The 27036-nt window shown below is 36.9% G+C and overlaps 2 protein-coding genes across 3 annotated transcripts; both read left to right on the top strand.

The window, feature by feature from the left end:
• Window positions 1–4653, top strand: glod5 (glyoxalase domain containing 5). Its single transcript, XM_067382762.1, has 4 exons — window positions 1–350; window positions 3387–3539; window positions 3637–3792; window positions 4408–4653. Exons 1-4 carry the CDS (start codon window positions 297–299, stop codon window positions 4528–4530), a joined length of 486 nt encoding a protein of 161 aa, XP_067238863.1. The 5' UTR covers window positions 1–296; the 3' UTR covers window positions 4531–4653.
• An 11457-nt stretch (window positions 4654–16110) lies between these two features.
• Window positions 16111–22515, top strand: LOC137017936 (sterile alpha motif domain-containing protein 3-like). Of its 2 annotated transcripts, XM_067382729.1 has the most exons (10): window positions 16111–17311; window positions 17391–17541; window positions 18399–18608; window positions 18700–18787; window positions 19885–20043; window positions 20131–20187; window positions 20268–20465; window positions 20550–20724; window positions 20845–20924; window positions 22092–22515. In XM_067382729.1, exons 2-10 carry the CDS (start codon window positions 17435–17437, stop codon window positions 22368–22370), a joined length of 1353 nt encoding a protein of 450 aa, XP_067238830.1. In that variant the 5' UTR covers window positions 16111–17311; window positions 17391–17434; the 3' UTR covers window positions 22371–22515. The 2 variants fall into 2 exon arrangements, with proteins under 2 accessions (XP_067238830.1, XP_067238840.1); XM_067382739.1 differs by having other exon boundaries at window positions 16111–17541.
• The last annotated feature ends 4521 nt before the right edge of the window (window positions 22516–27036 follow it).

Raw genomic sequence — 27036 nt, 5'->3', positions numbered from 1 at the left:
ATGCCTAGTTTAAATATATTGCCTAAGATCTTATTTAGACTTATCGTATTTGACTAATTATAGACATCGTCTGGGCAGCTAAGCGCCGGCCATTTAAGAACAGCCATTTTAATAGTTAATTTTATTCATAGCCTATGATATACTATGTTGCAATCGATGTCGTGTGTAATAGAGTGATTACGGGAGGCTGTCTATCGCTTCTCAATCTCCAGTTGGACTTGCTTCTATGATTTTGTTGTTCCAGACAGGTTAGGACAGGTGATATCGTGGGAGACATTAGACTTTCCACTGTTAAAATGGCTCTACGCGTTTGCAGTACTTTTCTGCGTTCTTACTCGACCCACGGCAAGGTAAAATCTCTCTCTCTCTCTCTCTCTCTCTCGCTGTCTGTTAGTTTGATAATTACTTCCTAGTTTCTTTTAGAAAGCTGGAATGGAAAGTAGCATGGAAACAATTTAATTGCATGAGACTAGTAAGCGATTACTTACTTGTTAATATTGTTTTATTAGTGTAAAAATGTGAGTTTCCCGGAAGTAAACTTGAATTCAGTACTATGATGACGGCTTGGCTCATGAATATTCAGTACCTAACGTGACGTCTCAAAGTGACGGTTCTGATTGGCTTAAAGGCTGACGTTGGTTAGACCTTTCTGGACCCTATGTGGAAGGCTTGTCTCAGTCATGAATATTAAATAAAATGTGAGTTGACAATTTATGATTACTAAAAGACATTAGTGTTTATTAATATTCATGAGTTAAAGTCCCCCTGAAATCAAAATGTAAGTTTTTTAGCTTTCAGTATGAATATGTTAGCCTTAATGGTGTGTTCCAAAACAATGACAAAATTTGCATGTAGGAGATATAAGCATTCAAAACTTACAGTCTCTCACTTCCGCTAAAATGGATCGCAGATTTTCATGACATCACATCACACTTCAGCTTCTCATCGAATCTTCTGTCCAATCAAATGCTCTCTAGAATATGAAGTCCCCTAATTCTGCACAGAATGCTATATTTTAAAGTGATATAAAGGAGATTAGGAGGATAAACGGTTAGATATTAAAAGAGGTCTTACTGAGTTTATCTATTTTAAAAAAGGGGCAGGGCTGATCGATATGTCACCCTGCCTTCCTGTTTTAGTTGAAATTACGTAAACACATTGAATAATGCTGCACGTTCCAAGACACTTCAGCTGGCCTTTAAACTTTAAATTTCAGTCCTGTATTTGAGTCTTAATACGGTTACGTTCACACAGAGTTCAGTTATTTTACGGGAGTGACAACAGCATTATATAACCTTTATACAGATATAGTATTTGAGACGCTACTGTAAGTTGCTGATTAAACGAGACATTTCGAGACTCACACCTGTAAGTAAATGCGGTTGTCAATCCCAAAAACTGAGAGTGTGAACATAGCCATAAGTATGCAGCCTTTTGAGAAGCACATTAAAATCATGAAACAGAAGTTGCGATAGTCTTTTCTTCCCTATTGTGATGTATATATCCAAGTGAAATGGCTTCTGGGATGAGAAAACTGTTGGGCGGGACTGGATTTTATCTGGAATTGATTGAATCTTAAGAATTAACTAAATGGATGCATATCTGAATGCCAGTTTGCAGTCAGTTGTGAAGGACATTTAGTCCCACCCTGCGCCGAGACATACATTGATGAGCGAAAACATTAAGACCACTCACAGTTGAAGCGAATATCGTTGACCAACTCAACAAGGCCACATATTAAGGTCTGGGTAGATTAGATGGTAAGCACACAAAATGAGTTCTCATAATCAGCATGTTGGATGCAGGACAGTTGGGCAGGAATAAAGATCTGAGTGACTTTGACAAGGGCCAAATTGTTATGGTAAGGCGACTGGGTCAGAGTATCTCTGAAATGGCAAGGCTTGTGTTGCCTCGTACTCTGCTGCATAGCCGCAGATCAATCAGAGTGCCTATGATGACCCCTGTCCACATTTAAATGTGCCTACAATGGGCATGTGAGTGTCGGAACTGGAACTGGACCTTGGAGCAGTGGAAGAAGGTCGCCTGGTGCGATGAGTCCCATTTTCTTTTACATCACGTGGATGGCCGTGTATGAGTGCGCTGTTTACCTGGGGAAATGATGCACCAGGATGCACCATGAGACGATGACAAGCCGGTTGAAGGAGTGTGATGGTCTGGGCAATGTTCTGCTGGGAAACACTGGGTCTGGCCATTCATGTGGACGTAAATTTGATACGTGCCACCTACCTAAACATTGTTGCAGACCAGATACACCCCTTCATGACAACGGTGTTCCCTGGTGGAAGTGGCCTCTTTCAGCAGGATAATGCACCCTGCCAAACTGCACAGATTGTTCAGGAATGGTTTGAGGAATATGATCAAGTGTTCAAGGTGTTGTCCTGGCCTTAAGATTCCCCAGATCTCAATCCAGCTGAGCATCTGTGGGATGTGCTGGACAAGTTCGTTCCACAGCGGCTCCACCTCACAACCTACAGGATTTGAGGGATCTGCTGCTAACATTGTGGTGCAAGAAATTACAGGACGCCTTCAGGGGTCTTGTAGAGTCCAGACCTCAGTGGGTCGGCACTGTTTTGGCAGCACACGGAGGACCAACAGCTTATTAGACAGGTGGTCATAATGCTTTGTCATCAAGTCTGATTAAGGCAGGCATACATTGTATTTTAAAGGCATTTATTTGGCAGTCCTTAAAAGTCTTGACCTTACACATAGCCACAGAGGTGACCACTTAACCAAAGCATCTAAAGACAATACAGGAAATTACCCCTGACTGTGAAGATATGCCAAATGGTATGAACAGCACCTAGTCATGAGAACTAAGACTGTCATCATTCACATAGTTTGGCTTTCAGTAGGAATGTTAGAGACTGGCAGAACTCCCTCACTGGAAACTCTATTTAATTATGTTTTATTAAAAATGTTTTGGAGGAGCATGTTCAGATAATTAACCAAATGAACATGGGAGGAGAACATTCAGTCAGTCAACTAAATTAGTGCGTTTACAGGTATATATACAGCATACTTACCTCTGTTCCTTGAGAGGGACTCTGGGTTCAGGCCAAATTCCGAGCACGGAGCCCTGTCCTCGGACAGCCTGCCAAATATGCGTAACTTTTACTCGATCTGATTACTCTATCTGAGTGTGAAATCTAATCAGTAAACTGATGCCATTGTGTTCACCTTGAATGCCAAATACACTGCAGTTTACTTTAGCTTTTCATGTGATGTTATGTCAGGACGTAGGATCAGCAGATTTTAAACAGACTCTTAAATTTGTAATCCCACAGAGGGGATGTTTATGTTTTTGATTACAGACTATGAGGGCATATACAATACTCTAGCTAAATGATTATTGGCTTTACTTCCAGTCAGTTCTCAGTGGACTCTCATCAGTCCGGTTCAGAAGTTCCTGTCCAGTTCACATCAGTCATCTGGACCACCTGGTGCTCACTGTTCGGGACCTGAACAAAACCACTCATTTTTACTCCAAGGTTTTGGGAATGGAGGTTGTCACTTTTAAGGTAGAACCTCACACAAAAACCACACAGCAAACAATACCACATGGTGGCAGCAAAGTATTAGTATTCTCACCTATCACTAAGACTGTGTGCATTTCAGGGTGACCGTAAAGCTTTGAGTTTTGGAGAGCAAAAAATCAACCTGCATCAGGTTGGAAAGGAGTTTGAGCCTAAAGCCAATACCCCAACACCAGGATCTGCTGACTTGTGCCTTATCACCAAAACCCCTCTGACAACTGTTGCTGCCCATCTCAAGGTAAAATATATTGCTTTTTGCACAGTTTAAGAACTGGCTTCCTTTCAGCTCCTGAGATGGAATTTGAGTTGAATTAGCTACAACACATGGGACCAGTCACACAACAGATGAGTTAATTAGTCCAACACAAGTTTTGCAAAATAATTGACTATTAATTTTGACTTTTTATTCTTATTTATTCATTTTACAGCACTACAGAACATCCATCACATATTTCTCTGATTTTGTGGTTAATTTTCTGAGAATGGGGAATTCTTCCGCCATGCCTCATAATTAAGCAATATCACACAGTGCTGTTGTATTTAATACTATTTATAGGCATGTTCTATAAACAAGAAGTTACTATAGAATAACTTTAACACAATATTGCCAATATTACACTAACATTATTTATGGATGAAAACAAAGCCAAAGCAGGCTTAAATTTTGGGCTAAATTCTATTCAACTCAACTTCCAACTCAACATCCAACTCAATTTCAAGAATTGAACTGAAATTTGAAAGGCCTTCTCAATTCAGTTCTGAATTATGCACATCCCTATTTTAGAGGGCAAAACACTGAAGTATAACAGCTTGTTTTCATATATTCTATGATTTGCTGATGTTGTATTTGCAGGCATGTGGAGTGAAAATAGAAGAGGGCCCAGTTGACAGGACTGGTGCTGTGGGTCCCATCAGTTCCCTCTATTTTCGTGACCCTGACCACAACTTGATTGAAGTGTCCAATTACCAACAATAGACAGAAGGAGGCGCTGTAGCATTGCCTGAAGATGAATATGAATTGCTCTGTACTTTGATGCATCAGTGAATATAATAAATAACTCCCAATAAGATTTTAAATGCTTTTACTGGTGGTTTCGGTTGAGCTAATATTTCCTTCTTTTTATAACTTCCTTATGTGGTTGCCTCAATATCAAACCATTTTGGGCCAAGCACGAGTCCTCTTATACTGAGACACTGTACATGATTTTAAATTGTAATCATGCAATGGGGTAAGTTAATTTGAAGACATTAGGATCTGGAACATTCTGACTATATCCTTAATCCAAAACCATTTTACTCATTCCATTTTCCACTGTTCTTTGGATAAAGTAATATAGTAGAATAAGTTTAATTGATAATGTAAATACTTTTATAACATTAAAAAAATTAATTTAAAATGGTAAAATGTTGTGATATATATACAACAAGGGTAACACTTTAGTATAGGGAACACATATTCACTATTAACTACCACTCTTCCCTCAATAAACTCCTAATTTACTGCTTATTAATAGTTAGTAAGTTTGTTGTTAATTTTCGGTATTGGGTAGGATTAAGAATATAGAATATGGTCATACAGAATAAGGCATTAATATGGGTTTAATAAGTACCAATAAACAGCCAATATTCTAGTAATATGCATGCTAATAAGCAAGTTAAATGACCTTAAAATAAAGTGTTACCGCAACTTATCAAACAGCAAATAGCAGTGGCATCAACAAAAATAAATTGAGAATACTCACTATCACAGTGTTCATTTATAGCACACTTTTAAGCTAAACTTTTATAGACTACAGTCTCTGGGCTCACTGCTCACAAATATTTTAATAATGTAGAAAAGACAAATCAATGTCTGGCCAACTGAGATTTAGCTATGAAGAAAAAGGTTAGGTCATGATTTTTCATTAGTGAATGTATTTTTGCAACATTTGTTATTTGCTTTAAGGATCTGATAGAGCGTTTGGAGACACGTGACATCAGACTTAGCAACCGGATATTAACGTACATAATAAGAGACCAATGAAAAAATCTCTGCGAACGACACCTGAAGGAATTGAATTAAGGAGTTTAATTCTTTGCGCTATTTCACAGAAAGACCACATTCACCTTTGGGATATAAGGAAAGCGTCTCTGTAGAACCTCTGAATTAGAAGAGAAGCATTGTCTGCTTGCCCACACACACTGGATCTGTATTCGAGAGTTTCATCAAGTTTCTGGGCCTGGTTTGTCTGTCAAAATGAAAAAAGTAAGAAGACTCATCATGTTTACAAGAACAATACTAGTTTTGGTGCTCCAGTCTGAACACGTGAAGAGAAAAATGAACGTAATGGTGCTATTTATAACAATATTTGGTAACACTTAATTTTACAGTGACCTTGTTACGCATGTTACATGTACTTACTGTAGTAATGACAGTAAATTAGGCATAATTGCAAGCAACTAACCCTAAACCAAACCCCAATCCTAACCATGTTGTAAGTACATGTTGTTAATTAATATTACTAATATTACTCATTAATAATGTTTTGTGATTTATATAACCCAGATTTTACAGACAACCAGAAGCTGCTTAACTTCTGCACATGAGCTAAAAATGCATCACACAACTTCAACAAATCTTTCATAATAATAACCTGGCCTCCTTTTCCTATATGGTCCAGAAGCACAGTATTGGGAGTAAATGATTTTTGGAATACCTACAAATCAAATCATCTATCCAATCAAATATTGACATTCGGACCACTAACCTAGACCTCTTCCCTGTAATCTCAGAGCTAATTAATATATCTAGCTCAAAAAAGCTACTCTTCAAAATATAGAATAATGTCAAAATCGGACAACACATCAAGCTTACCAAATGCTAAATAGGAATCAGACTTATCCATTATGCTCGATGCCGATTTCTGGACACAAATCTGCTAAATATATATACTTCATGACAAAAAATGCCAACCTGCAACTCATACAGTATAAGTTACTTCATTGATCTCACCTAACTAGACAGAAATTGTTTAAAATGGGATTTACTTCAGAAACCTGTTCACATTGCACACAAAATAAACCAGACACCTATGTTCACACCATTGGATTTGCACCCCAAATTAAAAAATTCTTGGGAAACATCACTGAATCACTATTCATCCTTATGGGATGTCACATCCCAATGTCTCCCTCCCTCTGTACCTATTAGGTGACGTATCCATAATCAATTTAAACAACACAAACAGTCAATTACTCCTAGTGGTGCTAAGCACCAAGGAAACTATCCTCATGAAGTGGAAGCAACACCATACATACTGCATCTTAGAAAAACGTATTAATAGATTACATCTCCATGGAAAACCTGTTTACTTCCGTCCAAAACAATACACTATACTTACACCCCTCTTGGTCATTGCTCATTAACTTCCAACAGTCATGAATGTGCTGACCTGCCATTATGAGGACATTCCGTAGGCGTAATGTTTTTTATTTTGTACAAACTGTATATTCTATCCCCCTACACTACCCCTACCCCTAAACCTACCCATCACAGAAAACATTCTGCATTTTTACATTTTTAATAAAACATTGTTTAGTATGTTTTTAAAGCTATTTTAAATGAGGACTCATGAAATGTCATCATATTTCATGTTTATGTCATAATACCAGTGTAATACCCATGTCATTATACAAATTTGTGTCCTCATAAATCACAAAAACAAGCGCGCGCGCACACACACACACACACACACACACACACACACACACACACACACACACACTTTTTATTTGTCATGTAAATAGTCACGTTCCTGTAACCCAAGTGTAAGTGTAAGAAGTGTAACACAATATTTCAATCATATTCCTGTATAGTAACAATAGAAATGTGTAACTTGAATGCAGAACCTTAATTATTATGTAGAGCCCAAAATAAAATGTAATTAGTTGAGTATACTTAGAAGTACTTGAAGAAACTGGTTGCCTTTCATTTCTCAAAAATGCCTTATTCAAAGTTGTTAATACAAAGACATACAAAAGAGTGTTGAGACAATGATAGAACGTGTGTTTATTTTTATTTATAAATAAACTGTAAACTGCAAATACTTTGTGCATGTATGAAACTTAAACTTTCAAAAAAAACAAAACAAAAAAAAAAATCATCAATTTAATGAAGTAGTTAATGTACAACACTGAAATAGATTTCTGCCTTTTAAATAAAGCAACATGCAGCATATTCTCATGGTCTTAATTTTCTTGGTCTTCTTCTGGACTGAAGCACAGGCTCTGCTCTTCAGTACAATGGTTGATTCACTTTTGTATGTCTTTCTATTAACAATTTACAACTTCGAATTTTAAGGCAATCAATTTCGTCAAGTTTTCTATAAATACCCAACTAATTATATTTTACAGTGTATTTCCCTTCTCCTTCTTCCTCCCAGTCATTTATGATAAAATCAGTCGTATGCTTATCACACTGACATGATTTCCTACTGTCATATTTTTACTGGGCAAGAAGGGCAATGACTTGTCACTGATAATGTTTGACAGTAATGTTTCCTCAGAATTCTTGACAGAAAATTATTTCCTTGTTCCACTCACATGCACATCAGTTTCAGTAGAATTTTTTCCATCATCCTCATACAGAAGATGACAAACATGGCAAAACAAAGGACATGGGTTTATTTCCCACACTGAAAATGCTAACAGCTTTCTCAAATGAAACCAATTTGCTCATTTAAACTTAAGTTTTTGCTATTCTTACTAGAGTAAATTAAGTTACTGTTATATTGTAAACCATAAAAAATGGTTCTGATTACAAATTACTCAAAATGCCATGTTTTGGAATCATAAGATTATTGGAGTTATTATTCCAAAACAAAACATTTTGAGTCACTTAGTCAGGTACTTAAACATCAGGTTCCAGACCTGTTCCTGGAGCACCATGCACTTTCTTGCAGAGTTTATCTTCAAACCTATTCAACCCTATTTTAACCATCAAGCTCTTCACGATTACTAGAAATTTCTAGAAAAGTGTGTTTGGACAGGTTAGAGCTGAACTCTGCAGTGGCCCTCCTGGAGCAGGACATCCCTAATTTTAGGCATTAATAACTCAAAACAATCAAGTAGATACTGAGGCTGTGGAAAATACCCATAAGCCCTTAGTTGTACTGTGTATGCATTTAAAAGTATTGAGCAGAATCGAGAGTGTTGAATCACTGACCCAGAGTCATGGCCTATACATTATTTTAAAATGTGTTCTAATTCAAAAAAAGTGAGACAACTATTTTCAACTAGCTAGTGACCTTTATTTAAAATTCACTCTTTGAAGACCACATGACCACACTCTCAGAGAAAAATGTACAATTCCAAGGGTAGCACTTTATTTTACTGCCCTGTTCTGCACGTACCACAATTACTGTAAGTAGATAGTATGTACAACAACTTGGTAATAACTAGGTTCACTAACCCTGAACCAAACTAAACCATAATAAGGCCATGTAGATGCCTTTTATTACTTTTGTTTATTTTCTTGAGTGCACTGTAGATAAAATAAAGTGCACCCATTCCAAGTTCCATTCCTTTGTTTTTTTAAGGTCAGCAGTTTGTATGCTCTTGTTTTATAAGGTCAGCTAATTCCTTTGGTAACACTTTGTCATGGGTTTTTTAAAGACATAATGATAAAATGGATACCTTGAATACACCGTAAGCTGGTTTGGATGGAAGTGTCTGCCAAATGTAGACAAATACATTTGATTTAATTAATATTAATGCTGTCCATGTAAAATTGTAATTCCCAAGTCTTGTTAGTTCCTCAGTGGTTTTACTGAAATTCCACATGATATCTGACTGCTCATCTGTTTATGATGATGTTCTTCTGATTGTTCATTATCATATGTTTCCATGTTCCCTGCACTGTTTTATGTCGTTTTATTGTCTGTCAACTGAGTGACTTCATCAGCTCTATAAGAGTTTTATTATGTGAGATTTGATTGATTGTAACTCTTATTTGCTTTTTTATGATTATATATGGAAAATATTGAAGCCCACCTGTCCGGGTCACAGTAGCACCAAACGCTGTTCAAAAATGTTCCCCTCATGATAAAACAAAGACTGTTAAAGCCCTTTCTTAGCTTTGCAGTCATTATGTCTGTAAAACATACCACTACAAAGTTTGTAGTATAGAATCCACAATGGATTCTATACTACAAACAATTACTTTAATTTATCTAATGTAACAATACAACAATAGATGTCTCTTAATGTGTACTTTTCTGATTATAGAACTATTTTGATAATTCATCAGTTAATAACTGCAATAGTGTGATTAGAACTGTGAGAGTGCTGCCAGCTGACAAAGGATTAGAAGATGATACGTATTGAGTTCCCATAAAGCCCAGGCTTTAAAAGTAAAAACTTTCTCTTCCTTCTTCTTGGTATTACAAGAAGTCAGATATAAGATATCCAAGCATCTAATCAGAGTTTCTTTTATTCTTGTATTACTGTACACTCATTCACAATCTTTCTAGTATTTCTATTTAATATGTTTCCGCCATCAGGCTTTGAAGAAACTGTAAAGCTCCAGTTTGTTGGACTCCCTTCCCACAAATTCACAAGCTTCCTTCTTTTATTGTGTTTGTTCAATCTTATTTTTTTTATTCAATGAAGGTATTTTCAAATAGTTTGCCAAAGGTTATTTAGTTAGTAATACTCTTAAACCACTCTCTGTTTATATTGGATTAACATTTTGTTTGATGATCATATTTTTTTTTTTTCAAGATGATCTATTAGGTGCTTCCAGCTTCCTTATTTTCAAGGGTGTCAGTCACGTTCTCATAAATTCCTCCCTACTGTGTCACTTTTTCATGACTGACACTGCTTTTGTGTGAATAGTAAAAATAGCCCAGTAAAATGTAAACCATTAACCAACCCTTTGATAGCATCTGGAAATCACCTACTGAATATGTACAGTGCACTCCACTAATACTGACACAAGTAAATCAATTGAAAATGGGGGAAAAATCTCATTATGAAATAAATGTTTTTCCCTAGTTCACGTTGGCCACAATTATTGGCACCCAATTATTGCTACATCCTTTTCCAAAGATAACAGCTCTGAGTCTTCTTATATAATGTCTGATAAGTTTGAAGAACACCTGACAAGAGATCAGAGATCATTCCTTCATACAGAATCTCTCCAGATCCTTCAGATTCCCAGCTCCATGTTGGTGCTTCTTCTCTTCAGTTCACACAATTCTTTAGGGTTCAGGTCAGGGGACTGGGATGGCCATGGCAGAAGCTTAATTTAGTGCTCATTGACAGATTTTTGTGTTGATTTTGATGTTTGTTTTGAATCATTGTCCTGATGGAAGATCATAAGATTTCAAGCAGAAGCAGTCAGGTTGTGATTTTTATCTGTTAGTATTTGATAGAATCCATGATACCATGTATCTGAACAAGATGTCCAGTACCTCCAGAAAAACAAATAGGCCCACAACATTAAAGATCCAGCAGCATATTTAACAGTGGGCATGGGGTACTTTTTATCCATGTGTGCACCAAACCCATCTGGTGGGTTTGCTCTTTTTTAAAGTTTCATCTGACCGTAGAACTAGGTTCCTTTTGAAGTTCCAGTCGTGTCTGACAACTGAATATGCTGGAATTTGTTTTTGGATGAGCGAGGAGGATTTTTCTTGAAACACTCCCAAACAACTTTTGATGATGTAGGTGCTGTTTGGTCATTTTTCAGGATGTGGCTTCCGCAGCATTCCTTTTCCTATAGTCTTACTGTATGGGTCATGCGGGACAGCAGTGATCGACCTTGTCGACACAAACCCTTTCCCATCCTCTGCCCCAATAGGTGCGGGGGGAATAGGAGGCTTATGCAGGGCGCTGGAAGAGCCCACAACAATGGCATTTTATTAGGGATCCCAAATTGTTGGTTCAGTTCAGACGTGACGTTGCACGTGAACGACTGAAAGGGAACGTCTCGGATATGTACGTAACCCTCGTTCCCTGAAGGAGGGAACGGAGACATCAAGTCGCCACTATTCCTGTGCCACTGCTGAACTCGGCTCCTCAGTGAAAACAAGAATATGCGCAGCATCCGCTTCCATATTTATACCCACGCTGCGGGGCAGAGTGCAAGGTGTAAAACCCACGTTTAGTTTACACCATTGGTGTAATGTAACGAAGTAATAATACTTTGTTGCCGTACTTAAGTATTTTTTGGGAGAATATGTACTTTACTTGAGTTTTTATATTTCTGTCAACTTTTACTTTTACTCCACTGCATTTCCTAAATAAAATATATACTTTTACTCCGATAATTTTTTACTTACTACACAATAAAGTCGGAAGAACACAGACTGCAAGCAAGCATGTGCAAACAACTGCTCACACAACCGCAGATGATTTTATTTTCCGGGTTGCGTCCATTGCTGGAGCGGCTGAGAAGAGTGTGCTGTCATTAATTATACAGTACAAGAGTGGCCTCTAGAGGTGAAATAAAACGGCACTGTAACACATATTTTGTTTGGATAATCATCGAGTTTTCTAAAATAGAGGCAACTAATGTGTGAAAATATACATATAATAGACCCATGCTATGCCTTTGTGTTTAATAATGTTCGGTTCTTGAACAAATCGTTCTTTTGAGCCGGTTGAAACTGGTTCATACACTCTTAGAAGAGATTGAACCTTTGCAGTTCAAAACAGAACTTTAAAGTACAAATATGAACTTCTACCTATAATAAAGGTTCAAAGTTGAACCTATAGGTTCTATAATGATCCATTGATTATTTGGCACATGTTGTGCAGTTCATTTTAGAACCTTTGTTGTGGCAGAAGGGTTCAGATAAGGACCTGGTCTGTTGTCAAGGTTCCTTTATGAACCTTATAAGATGGACTGTAAAAATTTAACTTTTTGTTATTAGCTGGGGCCCTTGCTTTGCTTTTAGCCCCTGAACATACTGAACATGCACAAGAATTGAACTTTTTCATTTTTACAGATTCAAAAAATTGCCTTGAAGCACTTGAATAATTAAAGACATTCCATAATTGTTCACCTGTTAGTTTAAAAAGACATACAATTATAAGCAAAACTACAGCCCTGAAATACCTCCTGCTTTCAGGTTGATAAATACATCATTTTTTATAGAGAAGTCAATAAATTATAAATCAGTAAATCTTCAAAAAAAAAGAATTTAACTGTAAATTGTAAAGTGAACTACAAACCTTTTCTCTAATTAGTTTGTTTTAATTATATATTATTCATTTCATTTCTTTCTTTTGTTTTATGAAGGTCTAGTCTATTGAAACATCAGTGTTATGTCTTTCCCCTCATAACACTCTTGGGTTATAACAATCAGGCCATTAATTAATTCCTCTTGGATTCTTATAGTAAAAATGCCATCCAAGAAATAGTATTAATAATAATAATAATAATAATTATATCAATTATTATTATTTTATTATTCATAACAACAGTAGGCCTACTGTTCTGATTACTTGCAGAAACAAAAATACAGTTAAATTTTTTCATTTTTTTTCATAGTAATAGTAATGTGTAGCCTATATCTATTATTATTATTATTATTAACAATGTATTTTTGTTTCCATAAATAATCAGATCACATAGTACTCAATAACATTTATTTAGGCTAACAGGCCTGCTGTCTATTAACAATTCATTAGCAATTTTATTTCACTTAAGTGGTGTAAATGTGTAAATAATCCATATTAAATTCATGCTATTTTCATTTTGTGAATTAAATAATTTTACTCTGTCTTCGTAAGACACGTAAATCACGGAATCTTCAATGGTCTGTCTCGCGCAAAAACCGTTTAAACCGTTACTTTGTTGCGCAAGACGTCAGCAGATGGACTAGACTAGAGGATCGACGGGAATATTTTAGGTAAGACAAAATAAAATGTCAAAATAGTTATAAACCTTCTTGATATCTGTGATAATATAATGAGTGTAGTGCCATAAGGTTGGAGCTCATTGCGACTCTTTTTATTGGCAGTAAGATCGCAAATTTGATTGGATTCAGAACTTTTAAAAAAGGTAGGCCTAAGCAAATTTGTTATTTGTTATAACTTGTGTTATTTGTTATATTTGTTTGTTTTTATCTCTTTCTTTATTCTCTTTTATCTCTAAGAGTGTTTATGATTCGTTGGCTATATGGATATAACTGTCTGCAGGCCTTTAGATACAATCTTTTTAATTATCAACATCAGTGGTTCTCAACTAAAATTCATTACTAATTCTTGCTAATTTACTTTATTCAGTTTCCTTTTAAGTTTTAGTTAAAATAAAGAAATGTATAAAACCAAAAAGATTTAAAACTCCCTAGGGTTATTTTTGCGCAATTGTGCAGGGAAAACTACCCCATAGCGCCATCTAACGTCCAAGCAGTGTATACCAGTATAACCGCTTTGAACGCAGGAAACTTGAGCGCATTGACATTTATCGTGGCAAGTTTACTGACGACTTCAGAGACTGAACATTATATTTTTTATGTTTACAAAGGTAAACATGTTAATATATGCAGCTGTTGTTTTTATGAACGTCAAAGTAACTGAAAATATAAAAAATTGGTTAATGATAAAGTAAAATCCTATGACTTAACACCATAGCCTATATATTATATATATATATAAAACCAAGCAGATCTGGGGCACCATTGACTTCCGTATAGGAATAAAATAATACTATGGTGGTTAATGGTGCCCCAGATCTCTTATTAACATTCTTCAAAATATCTTTCTTTGTGTTCAGCAGAATAAAGAAATTCATACAGGTTTGGAACAACTCGAGGTCGAGTAAATGATGACAGAATTTTTATTTTCGAGTTCACTGTCCCTTTTAAAAAAGAAAATGTAAATACTATAAGCTCAAAAGAGTACACAGCTTTGAGAATTTGCAGTCTCGTCACAAAAATCAGTACAAACATATAGGCTTCCAGCACCTACAAGTGCTTGGACCCCTAACTAAAGGTTGAGAACCACTGCTATATAACTCCATATAATGTTTCACTGCTATATAACATTTCCTCTATCCATAGATTTTGATCACGATTAATTGTTTATCCCCATATCAAAGAAATCTTATATGATATCAACACATTGTTCTCTAAATTTTAACACTTTTCTGTATACAGACTGAAACAAAGATGGGCACAGAGGTGATTCAGTGGACAATCCAAGATGTGGCTAATTGGTTGACTGCAAACAGTTTCCAGGAATTTATCCCTACATTTCAAGGTTAATCTTACAGAAATGCCCACTCTCTTTAACTGTCCACTATGCAGCAAACAAACATTCTCCCTAATTAAACAGATTCGACATATTGGCCTTTATCATCAAAATGAACCAAAATTTGAATTCACATGTGGATTGAACGGTTGTGGCAAAGTCAACAAAACCTTTAGTTCCTATAGATCACATACTTATCGCAAACATAGAGACCTTCTTTCATTGGTCAGTGAAGAAGGGGAAGTTTGTGATGATGAGCGCTGTAACTCAGAGGAACATACGGAGGACTTTCATGGTCTTGACGAGTAGTTGCCTAACACTAATGTGGAGGACATTGCTAACTGCAGAGAGTTTAGAACAGAAGATTTACTTGCAAACCTCAAGCGCAATCTTTGTCTTTTCATTTTGAAATTAAGAGAGAAGCACTGTATTGCTGCCACAGTTCAGTTCAGTATTGTGGAGAACCTGCGAGTCATCTTTCAGGAGTTCACCACTCATTATGCTGAGATTATAAGATTTCATCTTCAACAACAACATCAAATTGATACTGATGCTGATGACGATTTATCTGAACTACTTAATAAGCAAAATGTGTTTGATGAATGCCTTCGACAGATCAGTAGTGAATGGATGCTTGAGCACTATTGTGAAGATGAACTTGAATACATTGCACCTGTACAAATTCCGCTGGATCAAACAGAACATGGTGCACATTTCCAGTACATACCTCTCAAGGCTCTGCTAAGAAAGGTTGCTCAGAATGAGGATGTGTGGGCAATGCTTAACCAAGAGAAAACACCCAAACATCAGGATGTTATGGAGGACTACACTGATGGAGACCAGTTCAAAAGTTGTGTGCTTTCTTCCTTTCCGAATGTACGTCTACATTTCTACATCGATGAATTTGAGATTGTTAACCCTTTAGGCTCTAAAAAGGGAAAACATAAACTGACAGCTGTGTATTTTAAACTTGGAAACATTGATAAGAAATATACATCAAAACTTGAGAATATTTACCTTTCATCATTAATCAGACATCGGTATATTGAAGAAGATCTTACCAACTATAACAATCTGTTTCAGCCTTTGATTGAAGAAGTGATATGTCTTGAGACCGAGGGAGTGACTCTGTCATGTAATGGGGAAAGCAGAAGATTCTATGGCACAGTAGTCACCATCTCAGCTGACAATCTTTCAGCTCATTCTTTGATTGGGCTGAAAAGAAATTTTTCACATGGGAGAATATGTCGTTTTTGCATGGCCACAAAAGAAGACATCACTACCAAATTCAAAGAAGAGGACTTCACTCTAAGAGACAGTGTTAACTACAGATATCACCTACAGGCTGTCTGTGAAAATCCTGATAATGGGTCTGTTTATGGTGTGCAGAGAGAGTGCTGTTTCTCATCTCTTAACCATGCTCCTACAGTGATAACTCACTTGTTTCCACCTGATGTGATGCACGATATTTTGCAGGGAGTTATTCCTAATGCTCTCAGATGGATTCTTCATCAGTTAATCCAGGATAAACACTTCACCCTAGATCAACTAAACTTTGAAATTGAAAATTTATCATATTCTGTAAATGACAAAACATCTAAGCCACAAATCTTGACGGAAAGAATGTTACGAAGAAAAGGTCAACTCTCTGGTAAAGCTTCAGAAACCTGGACATTGTTTCGACTACTACCACTAATGGTCGGATCTTATGTACCTCCAAACAAGTATTGGAACTGCTACATTTTACTGCGCGAAGTGGTAGATTTGATCATGGCCCCAGTGGTTAGAAGATCTTGGATACCCTATCTTGAGGAGAAAATCACAGAGTTTTTGGCAACATTTCATGAACTCTTCCCTGATGGTGTCATTCCAAAAATGCATTTTTTAGTGCACTATCCTTCACTTATGCTGAAATATGGGCCATTAATTCATTTGTCTTGTATGCGGTTTGAGGCAAAACATCAGTATTTCAAGAAAGTGTCTACTGTTGTTTGCAACTTCAAGAACATCACCAAATCACTTGCTAGAAGGCATCAGCTGAGACAGTGCTGGGAGCAAGCTCAGAAGAAAAGCATTGGATATGAAGTGTGCCATGCCTCAGGAGCTTGTGATGTACCATCAAACACCCTGCCTTCTTTAGTATTGGCCACACTGGAATCACAGATTGGAAGACCTCTGTCAAATGAAGTCCTACAAAAAACAAATTCCATCACAGTTAACAATACAGCTTATAAAACTGGAGAATGCAAAGTGATTGACACTGTACACACTGAAGAGATTCCATTATTTCTCAAGATCAAAGCAATATATGGACACAGTGGTTCATGGTACATGTTTGGAAAAATACTCATTCCATTCAAATTTGACAGTCATCTCCATGCATACAAAGTTACCGAAACATCTTGGTGTGCCCTTGAAGTAGGGAAAGAGTTAGCTTTCCATGGACTGGACACTTATAAAAACCTGGAAGGAACTCTTTTGATCCCCTTGCGACATTGGATTACTAAATATTAGAATGTGTATGTGCATTTATACACAATTCCTAATGCAGTTTGGTGGAAAATGTTGTACTCCTATTGACTCTTCTTGTTTTTACAGAGAATGAAATTGATGGGGACACTTTTGTGAACCTAACTGAAAATATGATATCAAAAATATTTCCGAAAATGAAGGATCAAGTTAGATTTATAAGATTACAACAAAGCCTAAAGACGGAGATGCCCTCTAAGACCACACACACCAATCATGAGTAAGTATGTTACATCTATATTTTAAGTACAAAGTATGTAGACAAGCCCTACTAATTTCTCAGTACAAGATTTTCAGACACAACCAATGAGGTTTAATCCCAGTATATATATGCATTACTACCAAATCAAATCTTTACAATATCAAAAAAAAAAAAAAAAAAAAACCTATTTTGGTGTATGTAACATGCACCTCGCTGTAACATTGTCACAGATTCAACCAACACACCCTCAGCACCAGGTCCTTCAGCTCTTCCCACTCATTCCCAATCACTGAGAACTGAACTGCCACACCTGTTACACCCTCATGAAGCACCACCTATAAGCACACTGTTGTGAAACATTGCGAACACATAAAATTTTACAACTGAAGAAATATCTTATTTGTACATTTAATATTGTACCAGATAATGCTGGTTAGACTGAATAATTAAACACTTACAGTGTGCAATGATGCACACAGTGGAATTCACCATACAATCTCAACATGCTCCAATCACACAACATTGTCCAACCATACAGTCTCAATCTGAGCAATATGCCGAAGATACAGTTGGTTGACAGTAACCCACTTTGACTCAATTATTTACAAAAATGCACACCACATTTCTACCTTCTTCTTTACATTGCCATATCAAATCGTGTGTTAGTTTCCCCAAACGAGATTTCAGAGATTGAACCATGCCTGCTCGGTAGACGCAACACTTGAACAGAATGCTATACAACTATTATAATGTAATAAATCAGCTTAAACATGACCTTTTGCATACCAACGCTTTAATAAAGAACTGTTACTTTTACCTTTGTGTCTCCTCTCCTGTGTTGTGATAAACACTTCTCTGAAATCTTTTTTCTGTAGGACTTCAGTTGATATTTCACATGGCCCAATATTAAAACACAACATTGCCCAAACAGTGTGGCCAGCAAATTATCAGCTGCCCAAATTTCCATTGGCAATACAAAAAAAACTTGATGAGGAGAGCAGAGATTTTTTTTCTTCAACAGGACGGAACAAATGGAGATCGAAAGTAATTCAAACTCTGTTTGATCAGATGTGCACATATACATGGTAATTGTATAGCATAATTAATAGCATAATTTTAATAGCTTAACTTTAGAGCATGATTGAGGCCCATTTTTTTCTCTCTTTTTTTCCCCAGGTATCCAACAAGTGAACAGTACAACAAGGTGTGTTCAGCCCTGGTTGCAAAGTACCAATTCTTGAGAGACAGGACAGGAAGGGGATATGTAAGAACATGACAAGATTTTTTCAATTTTATAAACCCTTAAATACTTCCTTGATATTGTTACGGTGTAGTGTAGTAGAGATGATGCATTACACGGATATCCACAACAACGGTTCTTTTACTGAACAAAAGGAGCAAACATAACACCATCACACATTAGATTAACAATAAGGACAGACAAGGAGTGAAGGGAGTGAGTCCATTATAAAGGGAGTGCTGATGAAGAAGTCCAGGTGCAGGTGATCCGTGATGATGAGGAGAAGACGAGGGAAGTGAGTGCAGGTGTGGAAACACGAGGATCATGGAAAATGGAGTCCTGGAGACGAGGGAACTGTGACAGTACCTCCCCCGCCTGGTAGGCGCGTCCTCGCGCCGTAGATAGAACAACCGGGAGGGGGTGGGCGCCCTGGACACTGAGGTTTCCAGGGCGGATCAGAGGCTGTGGACAGCCATGGAGGGTCAGAGGCTGTGGGCGGCCCTGCTGACCCCGAAACCCCGCCCAGGAGATCCCCACCCACAGGTACTGGGGCCCCCCCCCAAAAAATACTTGGGGAGTTTTAGGAGGGCCTTCAGTGGGCTCTTGACAGGCTGGGGCTGCAGATTCGGCGGAGGCTGAAGATGCAGGCTCGGCGGCGGCTGGAGCAGAGCCCAATGAGACAATCCGCTGCTGACATTGGTGTGGAAGGCACGGGAGGAGCAGGAGCCTCAGCGAGGAGGAAAGGCAAATCCATTTTCATTGTGGATTTCCGGCAGTTAGGTCTGTCCTTCTGTTACGGTGTAGTGTAGTAGAGATGAGGCAATACATGGATAGCCACAATAACAGTTCTTTTACTGAACAAAGGAGCAAACATAACACCATCACACATTAGATTAACAATAAGGACAGACAAGGAATGAAGGGAGTGAGTCCATTATAAAGGGAGTGCTGATGAAGAAGTCCAGGTGCAGGTGATCCGTGATGAGAAGACGAGGGAAGTGAGTGCAGGGGTGGAAACACGAGGATCATGGGAAATGGAGTCCTGGAGACGAGGGAACTGTGACAGATATTATCTTGAAGGTGATACATGTTTAATTAATAGTGTTATTTTTCCATTTAAGGAGTCATGGCATGAGGTTCTAAAGAACAAGTTCAAAAAAGAAAGATCACCCTTGGTTGATATTGAGGAGATTAACAGTATTCGAAGCAGATTTAGCAGAGTAAAGAAGCATGCTCCAAGCATCCAAGCATCTGACACCAAGAAGGCAACTAATAAAGAAGTAAGCCAAATGATATGACACCTTAATGGATATTTACAGTAATGGATATCTTTATTTCTTATTTTTATTGTTTTTTTGTTTTTTTAGACCGAGGATCTATCTGTAATCCAAGACATGTCCCAAAAGAGACAAAGGTCTGAAGAGGTAAGTAGATTCATCTTCAGGATTTAAGAATAGGTCAAAGTATACTGTTATAAAATAAGTGCATGTGTTTTTGTGAATAGAGTGTATCAGGAGAAGATAAATACAGCATAGGGATCCACTTGGAGAAAATAAGAACAGAATGCTTGAAGAAGACACCAAATATCCGCCTTTTACAAGACTGCATGGAACGGACAAGGAATGAGAGAGCAGACTACATGAAAAATCACTCCACAAAAGAAATACTGTTACGATATCCAGCCCTTAAAATCCCCTCAGTTGTGAGTAGAATTGTATTCCAAATTATGACTTCAAAGCAATGAATATTTGAACTTTTTTTTTTTAATATGTATATTTTTTAATAGCTTGTATATGAGTTTGAAAGCATACTTGATGGAAACATTGAAAACAACATCCTGAAAAATCTGGACCTGGTGGCACAGAAAGTTATTAATGAGTGCCAGAGAAGAGAAGTTGGAGTGGAAATTTGTGCTGAGTTGGGCGAAGCAAAAAAAACTTATGTTGATTTGGCACACAAAGGTAATGCATAGAATGAAAATGTAATTAATCTCTGTTTTATGGATAATAAATATACAATTCACAATTAACACTAACATATAGTATAATATTCATGGATATTTTCACAATTTTACATTTAAGGTCTCTCAATGACTGCTGCTATCCTGCTGCTTCCACTTTTATTCAAGGAGAATCCGAGATCTCTATATCTTATCAATGAGGTATAGTAAACTTATAAAATTTGTTTTTTAGCGCCTTCTTTTTAAATGTGTGCAAGTTCCACTATAGAGTGGTGCAGGTATGACATCAAAACCCCAAAAGATTTTCCAATGGGATTTTATATTGTTTTTTTTATTATTATTATTATTATTATTTATTACTAAAATAGAGCCTGTGGTAAACATAACTTGACGACATTGACATTTTGTCACCTATACCGAAAATGTGAATTTTGAAGCAACATTTTTGGAAAAGTATGTTTCTAAGTTACTATATGAAACAGTGTGCATGTGTAATTTACAATGCAGAAAAAACGTCAAAGTATCTTCACGTTTGAGTCACCATGTTTACCACAGGCTTTATTTTACTCATATGTGAATGTGACCCTGTACCACAATACCAGTCATAAGGGTCCATTTTTTGAAATTGAGATCTGAAAGCTGAATAAATAATCTGTCCATTGATGTATGGTTTGTAGGATAGGACAATATTTGTCCGGGATACAACTATTTGAAAATCTGGAATCTGAGGGTGCAAAAAAATTAAAATATTGAGAAAATCATCTTTAAAGTTGTCCAAATGAAGTCTAGCAATGTATATCTACTCACAAAAATAATTTTTTGATATATTTACAGTAGGAAATTTGCAAAATATCTTCATGGAACATGATCTTTACTTAAAATCCTAATGATTTTTGGCATAAAAGAAAAATCGATCATTTTGACCCATACAATGTATTGTTGGCTATTGCTACAAACATACCCCTGTGGCTTATGTTTGATCCAGGGTCACATATTTTGAAAACCCCCTTATAAAATTACTATTCTGGGTTCTGATGTCATACCTGCACCACTCTATATCAGCAGCAACAACATGGAGGGAATAAATGATGGCAGAATTTTGGGGGAACCTTTCCTTTAATGGCAAATTTCTTTATAATTTAAATTTATAATTATATTTTTCTCACTGAGATCCACTTATAATAGGATTCTTGCCACCAAAACATTCATTATTAGTTTTATGACTATATTTTGACAAAAAAACATCCTAACATTTGCCAAATTTTGCGAGTTATAATTTTTTTTAAATGTTTGGAAAAAATAATAATCATGAATGGTATTTTAACTGCTATATATCATTATACCTTACATTATCTGTTCTTTGTTTAGGAACCCCGTACACCCAACCCTGTGCTGTACATAAAGGGAAGTGCCTTGGATGATGAGTCTCTTCTAGAAATATTGATGGAAGGGGAGAAGGTCTGTGAAGTGGATGATCTGACCATGGCTCTTGTTGTTCTGATGGCAATACACTTCATATTCAACATAGAATATGCTGCAAAGATGAGAAACACCCTGAAATTTGTTGAAAGGTTTTTAATGTGCCATTTCGCAGAAACCAAAATACCACCCACAGTGATTAAAATGGCCAATTTTTTGTTTGATTAAATGTACATATTTGAGTGTGTGTATGGGTGGGTGTAAATTCATGATGTAAATACCTGGAATTGGTTGTTGTGAACATTAATTTCTTTCCAAAATATTCTAAATATATATAAATATATAACCAAAATACCACCCACAGTGATTAAAATGGCCATTTTTTGTTTGATTAAATGTACGTGTGTGTGGGGGTGGTGGGGGGGGGGGGTGCGTTGGGGGGATAAATTCATGATGTAAATACCTGGAATGGGTTGTTGTGAACATTAATTTCTTTCCAAAATATTCTAAATATATATAAATATATAACCAAAATACCACCCACAGTTGGCCAGTTTTTTGTTTGACTGAATGTATTGTGGGGGGAAATGGGTTAATAATATTTTTCCCCCTAAATATTGTGAATAATCAGTTTTTTCATGAAAGAGAAAATTCTATATTAGTTTCAATAAGCCTTAATTTGTACTTTGTGTCCTGTGCTCAAATTTGTATATGCCTTTATGAAATAAATAATTCATGAAGAATAATAGGTTGTGTCTGTGTTGTGAATTGGGATTAAAGTAGTAATGTATAATATTAATAATAATAATAATAATAATGATGATGATGATGATGATGTCTAAAAAGGTTCAAAATGGAACCAATGCTGGGCATTAATGCACCTTTTAGGGAAGGTTCCAATTTGAACCTTTTCAAAAAGGTTCAAAAATGAACCTTTAAGGTTCCCCCACAGTTGCAATATCCAGGAACCTCAAAAGGTTCATTTTTGAACCTTTCCTTCTTAGAGTGTAGAAAGTAACCGGTCGAACCGGTTCTCTTATCGAACTGAATCGAACTTTATTTCCAGGTTGATGACGCAAGACGCACAAGCCAAAGTAGCACGTCTGACTCAAAAAGAACCGAATGAGCCGGTTCAACCAACTGTCGAAGTTTGCAGAGGATTAACGAGTTTTAAAGTTGTCTCTTACATTAGTTATAATGCGCTATGAATTAACATGAACGATCAATTAATATATTAGTATTTTTTATATTTAAAAATTACAATAAACATTTAGCCATTTTTTTAATTCAAAGAAACAAAATCTAAGAAAGAGTTAAAACTGAACACAATCTTGCTGCTCAAACTGTGAATAGAACAATTTTTAATAATATTTTTTGCTCCTTTTGTATTTTACATTTACTTGTACTTTTACTTTTACTTTCAATACTTAAAGGATTAGTTTACTTTCAAATCAAATTTTCCTGATAATTTACTCACCCCCATGTCATCCAAGATATCCATGTCCTTCTTTCTTCAGTTGAAAAGAAATTAAGGTTTTTGATGAAAACATTCCAGGATTATTCTCCTTATAGTGGACTTCAGTGGCCTCCAAACGTTTGACGTCAAACGGTCAAAATTACAGTTTCAGTGCAGCTTCAAAGGGCTTTAAACGATATCAGACAAGGAATAAGGGTCTTATCTAGTGAAATGATTGGCCATTTTTGAAAAAAAAATGTAAATGTATATGCTTTATATAAACAAATGATCGCCTTCCAAGCGGTTCCTGTAAAACCGCACTTTCTTATACTTCTTAAAGCTTACGCTGTATCCGCCTTCCCTATTCTACTTACTGCGTTCATTCTGTAAGTTGAATAGGGAAGGTGGATACAGCGTAAGCTTTTACAAGAATATGAAAGTGTGGTTTTGGCGGAACCACTTGGAAGGCGATTTTGACCTCCAACTGTTTGCCATTGAAGTCCACTATAAGGAGAATAATCCTGGAATGTTTTCATCAAAAACCTTAATTTCTTTTCGACTGAAGAAAGAAAGAAAGAAAGACAGGAACATCTTGGATGACACGGGGGTGAGTAAATTATCAGGAAAATTTTATTTGAAAGTGAACTAATCCTTTAAGTACATTTAATATAAAAAAAATACTTTTCTTACTTAAGTACAAAAAATATCACAAACTTTTACTCAAGTAACATTTTAAACAGTGACTTAACTTCTACCAAAGTCATTTTCTGGTAAGATATCTATACTTTTACTCAAGTATGGTTTTCGAGTACTTTATACACCACTGGTTTACACTCGAAGTAGATTGGTCTTTCAAGTGAGATCCCAATTCATCGGTTCAGTTCAGACGTGACGTCTCCGTTCCTTTCTTCAGGGAAAAAGGGTTACATTTGTAGCTAAGACAGTTTCTGTATGACAAAAAAACAAACACAAATAAAAGTTTATATCTTTCTTTTTTGTTTTATAGGCTCCTGATAATTAATTATACAACACATAAAAGAATGATGTGACATACTGTATGACACTGTTATGAAACCAAAATCCCCTTGTTACGTCCTGGTAGTTCGTGCCTCTGTGTTTTTCTTTCTTCCCTCCTCTTTTCCTAGGCACGCCTACAAGAGACGGTTATTGGTTCGGGAGGCTGCCAATCATCATCAGCCCACGTGACGTCATGCTACCCGCTGCCAATCCTGGACCGGCGCCAGAGTTTAAAAGAGCGGCTTGTTGGACGCGAGGATAGCTCGCTTTGCTCTTTGCTCTTTGCTTTTCTGTTGTTGTGCTTGTTAGATCTGCTTGTTAAGTTCCTTCGGTACGATGTCATTCTTACGTTGAACAGTTTTGAGCTGTCACTGTTTTCTTTGATTTGTTCTTTAACTTGTTTTTTTCTTTAAGTATTATTTCGACTGTGTTGCTCCTGATCTTTGGGAACGGACAAGGTAGTATGTCACGTGACGTACATGTGCAACACTTAGTGACTTCAATGTATAGATACACCAGTTAGGAATGAGCGCCACATTTGTATGTTTTGTTTGGGTAGAAAGTGTAGGTAAGTTATGGCGTTTGACGCGCTGAAGACTTGCTTTCTTGTTTTTCTTTTCTTGAGTTAGGTTAGTTTTGAACCTGAGTTAGCTTGGGTCCCTTTTTTTGGTTTTGTTCTTTTCTTTTCTTTGGCGACTCTCTTTTGTCCTTTTTCCCTGGTTTATTACTTTTGTTTCTTTTTCATGTAAATATTGTCTTTGTTTGTTTTCTTGTTGTTGTTATTTGTTAGTATTGCATTATTGTATTATTATCCTTAACTCACACCTTTATTTTCTTTTTCCTTGATTGTAAATAAACTCCGTTTATTGGCAGTTTTCGTAGCGTCTTGTCTTTAGCCATCACCACTCGTACGCGCAATGGTCACAATCTCAATGTTACCCCTTCTAACCCTAGACTTAAATTAAGAAGTTGTAACATTTAATGGGGGCTCGTCCGGGATAGTAGTTACTGATATGATTCAGTCCCGAATAACTTTATAGTTGTGATCATTGGTGCGTGCGTGTGTGTTGGTTGCGATTGACAAGAAGTAAGTTTTGGAAGTTCTGGCGTTGTACCCATGCGGGAGGTATTGAAGTGTCATTTTGCTTATTTGCTTATTGTGCGTTATGGAAGCGTTTAATTTGCAGAATTTTGTTATTAACCCTTCGTTAGAGCAGATTAATTTGTGCAGGAAGCAAGATTTATTGCTGGTAGCTGACCACTATAAGATTACTATTAGCAAACAAGGTCTTAAGAGAGACATAAAAAGTAAATTGTTGCAGTGCCTTCGGGAGTTAAATGTTCTTCCTATGTCAAATCCTATGGATGGTGAGTCTAGCGGGAGTGTACGTGTGGGCGATGTTGCTGTGGCAAATCTCAGCCTTGTGGATGATGCGGATAAGCGGAGTGGTAGAGCTGACGCCGAGGCGGAGGGGATTGCCGATGCTAAGGCCAGCTTGCCACCGTTTGATCCATTTTCTCCCAGTTCTGTTGATTCAACAGACCGGGCGCGACTGAAAGTCCGCTTGGCTCGTTTGCAATATGAGGCACAAGAGAAAGCCGATGCCCGTCAGGCCGAGCTAAATCTGCGGTTGGAGATACGCAGGCTCGAGATTGAGGCTGACAAGCAGGTGAAGCTGCGACAGCTGGATCTAGAGGCAATGAAGGGTGCTAACGGGTCAGCCGCGCAGTCGGATCCAGGTCAGTTTTCTGATGTTTCTCCGCAGACTGATCCATCGCAAGTTACATTTGACATAGGTAAGCACATTGTATTAGTACCACAATTTCGAGAATCTGAAGTAGACTCCTATTTCAGTGCGTTTGAGCGCATTGCTATTTCTCTTCGTTGGCCTAAAGAGGCCTGGTCTCTATTAGTGCAGTGCAAGTTGATAGGTAAAGCTCAGGAGGTATGCTCTACGTTGTCTCTAGACGAGAGTCTAAACTATGATTCTATGAAGTGTGCTATTCTTCGTGCTTATGAGTTAGTTCCTGAGGCTTATAGACAAAAGTATAGAGGACACAGGAAAAGTTCTGTCCAGACTTTCGTGGAATTTGCAAGGGAGAAAGGGCTCTTGTTTGATAAGTGGTGCACAGCTAGTAAGGTAAGTGATTTTAACGAGTTAAGAGAGCTTGTATTGCTTGAAGATTTTAAAAATGGCTTGCCCGAGCGTGTTGTGATTTATCTTAACGAACAAAAAGTAACTTCGTTGTCGCATGCAGCAGTATTAGCTGATGAGTTTGTCTTAACACATAAAAGTGTCTTCCCTGCTGCACGTCCGAAAAAGTCACAGTTTGTTCTTTCTCAAAATTCGGCTGCATGTTCTAAGTCCACCCCACCTCTTAAGGAGGATCGTGAATGTTTTATTGTCACAAACGTGGACA

The sequence above is a fragment of the Chanodichthys erythropterus genome, chromosome 1 (genome assembly GCF_024489055.1).
Source record: "Chanodichthys erythropterus isolate Z2021 chromosome 1, ASM2448905v1, whole genome shotgun sequence".
Taxonomy (NCBI): Eukaryota; Metazoa; Chordata; class Actinopteri; order Cypriniformes; family Xenocyprididae; genus Chanodichthys; species Chanodichthys erythropterus.
This window is presented reverse-complemented; position numbering and strand designations above follow the sequence as displayed.

What these genes read in the sequence shown, in the direction of transcription:
- glod5 (XM_067382762.1), top strand. Translation starts at nt 297, where the DNA reads ATGGCTCTACGCGTTTGCAGTACTTTTCTGCGTTCTTACTCGACCCAC. An exon ending in CTTACTCGACCCACGGCAAG is followed by an intron (nt 351 to 3,386) that starts GTAAAATCTCTC and finishes CTTTACTTCCAG; the next exon opens with TCAGTTCTCAGTGGACTCTC. An exon ending in TGGAGGTTGTCACTTTTAAG is followed by an intron (nt 3,540 to 3,636) that starts GTAGAACCTCAC and finishes TGTGCATTTCAG; the next exon opens with GGTGACCGTAAAGCTTTGAG.
- LOC137017936 (XM_067382729.1), top strand. Translation starts at nt 17,435, where the DNA reads ATGATATCAAAAATATTTCCGAAAATGAAGGATCAAGTTAGATTTATA. An exon ending in ACCACACACACCAATCATGA is followed by an intron (nt 17,542 to 18,398) that starts GTAAGTATGTTA and finishes TTTTTTCTGTAG; the next exon opens with GACTTCAGTTGATATTTCAC. An exon ending in AGAGACAAAGGTCTGAAGAG is followed by an intron (nt 20,188 to 20,267) that starts GTAAGTAGATTC and finishes TTTTGTGAATAG; the next exon opens with AGTGTATCAGGAGAAGATAA.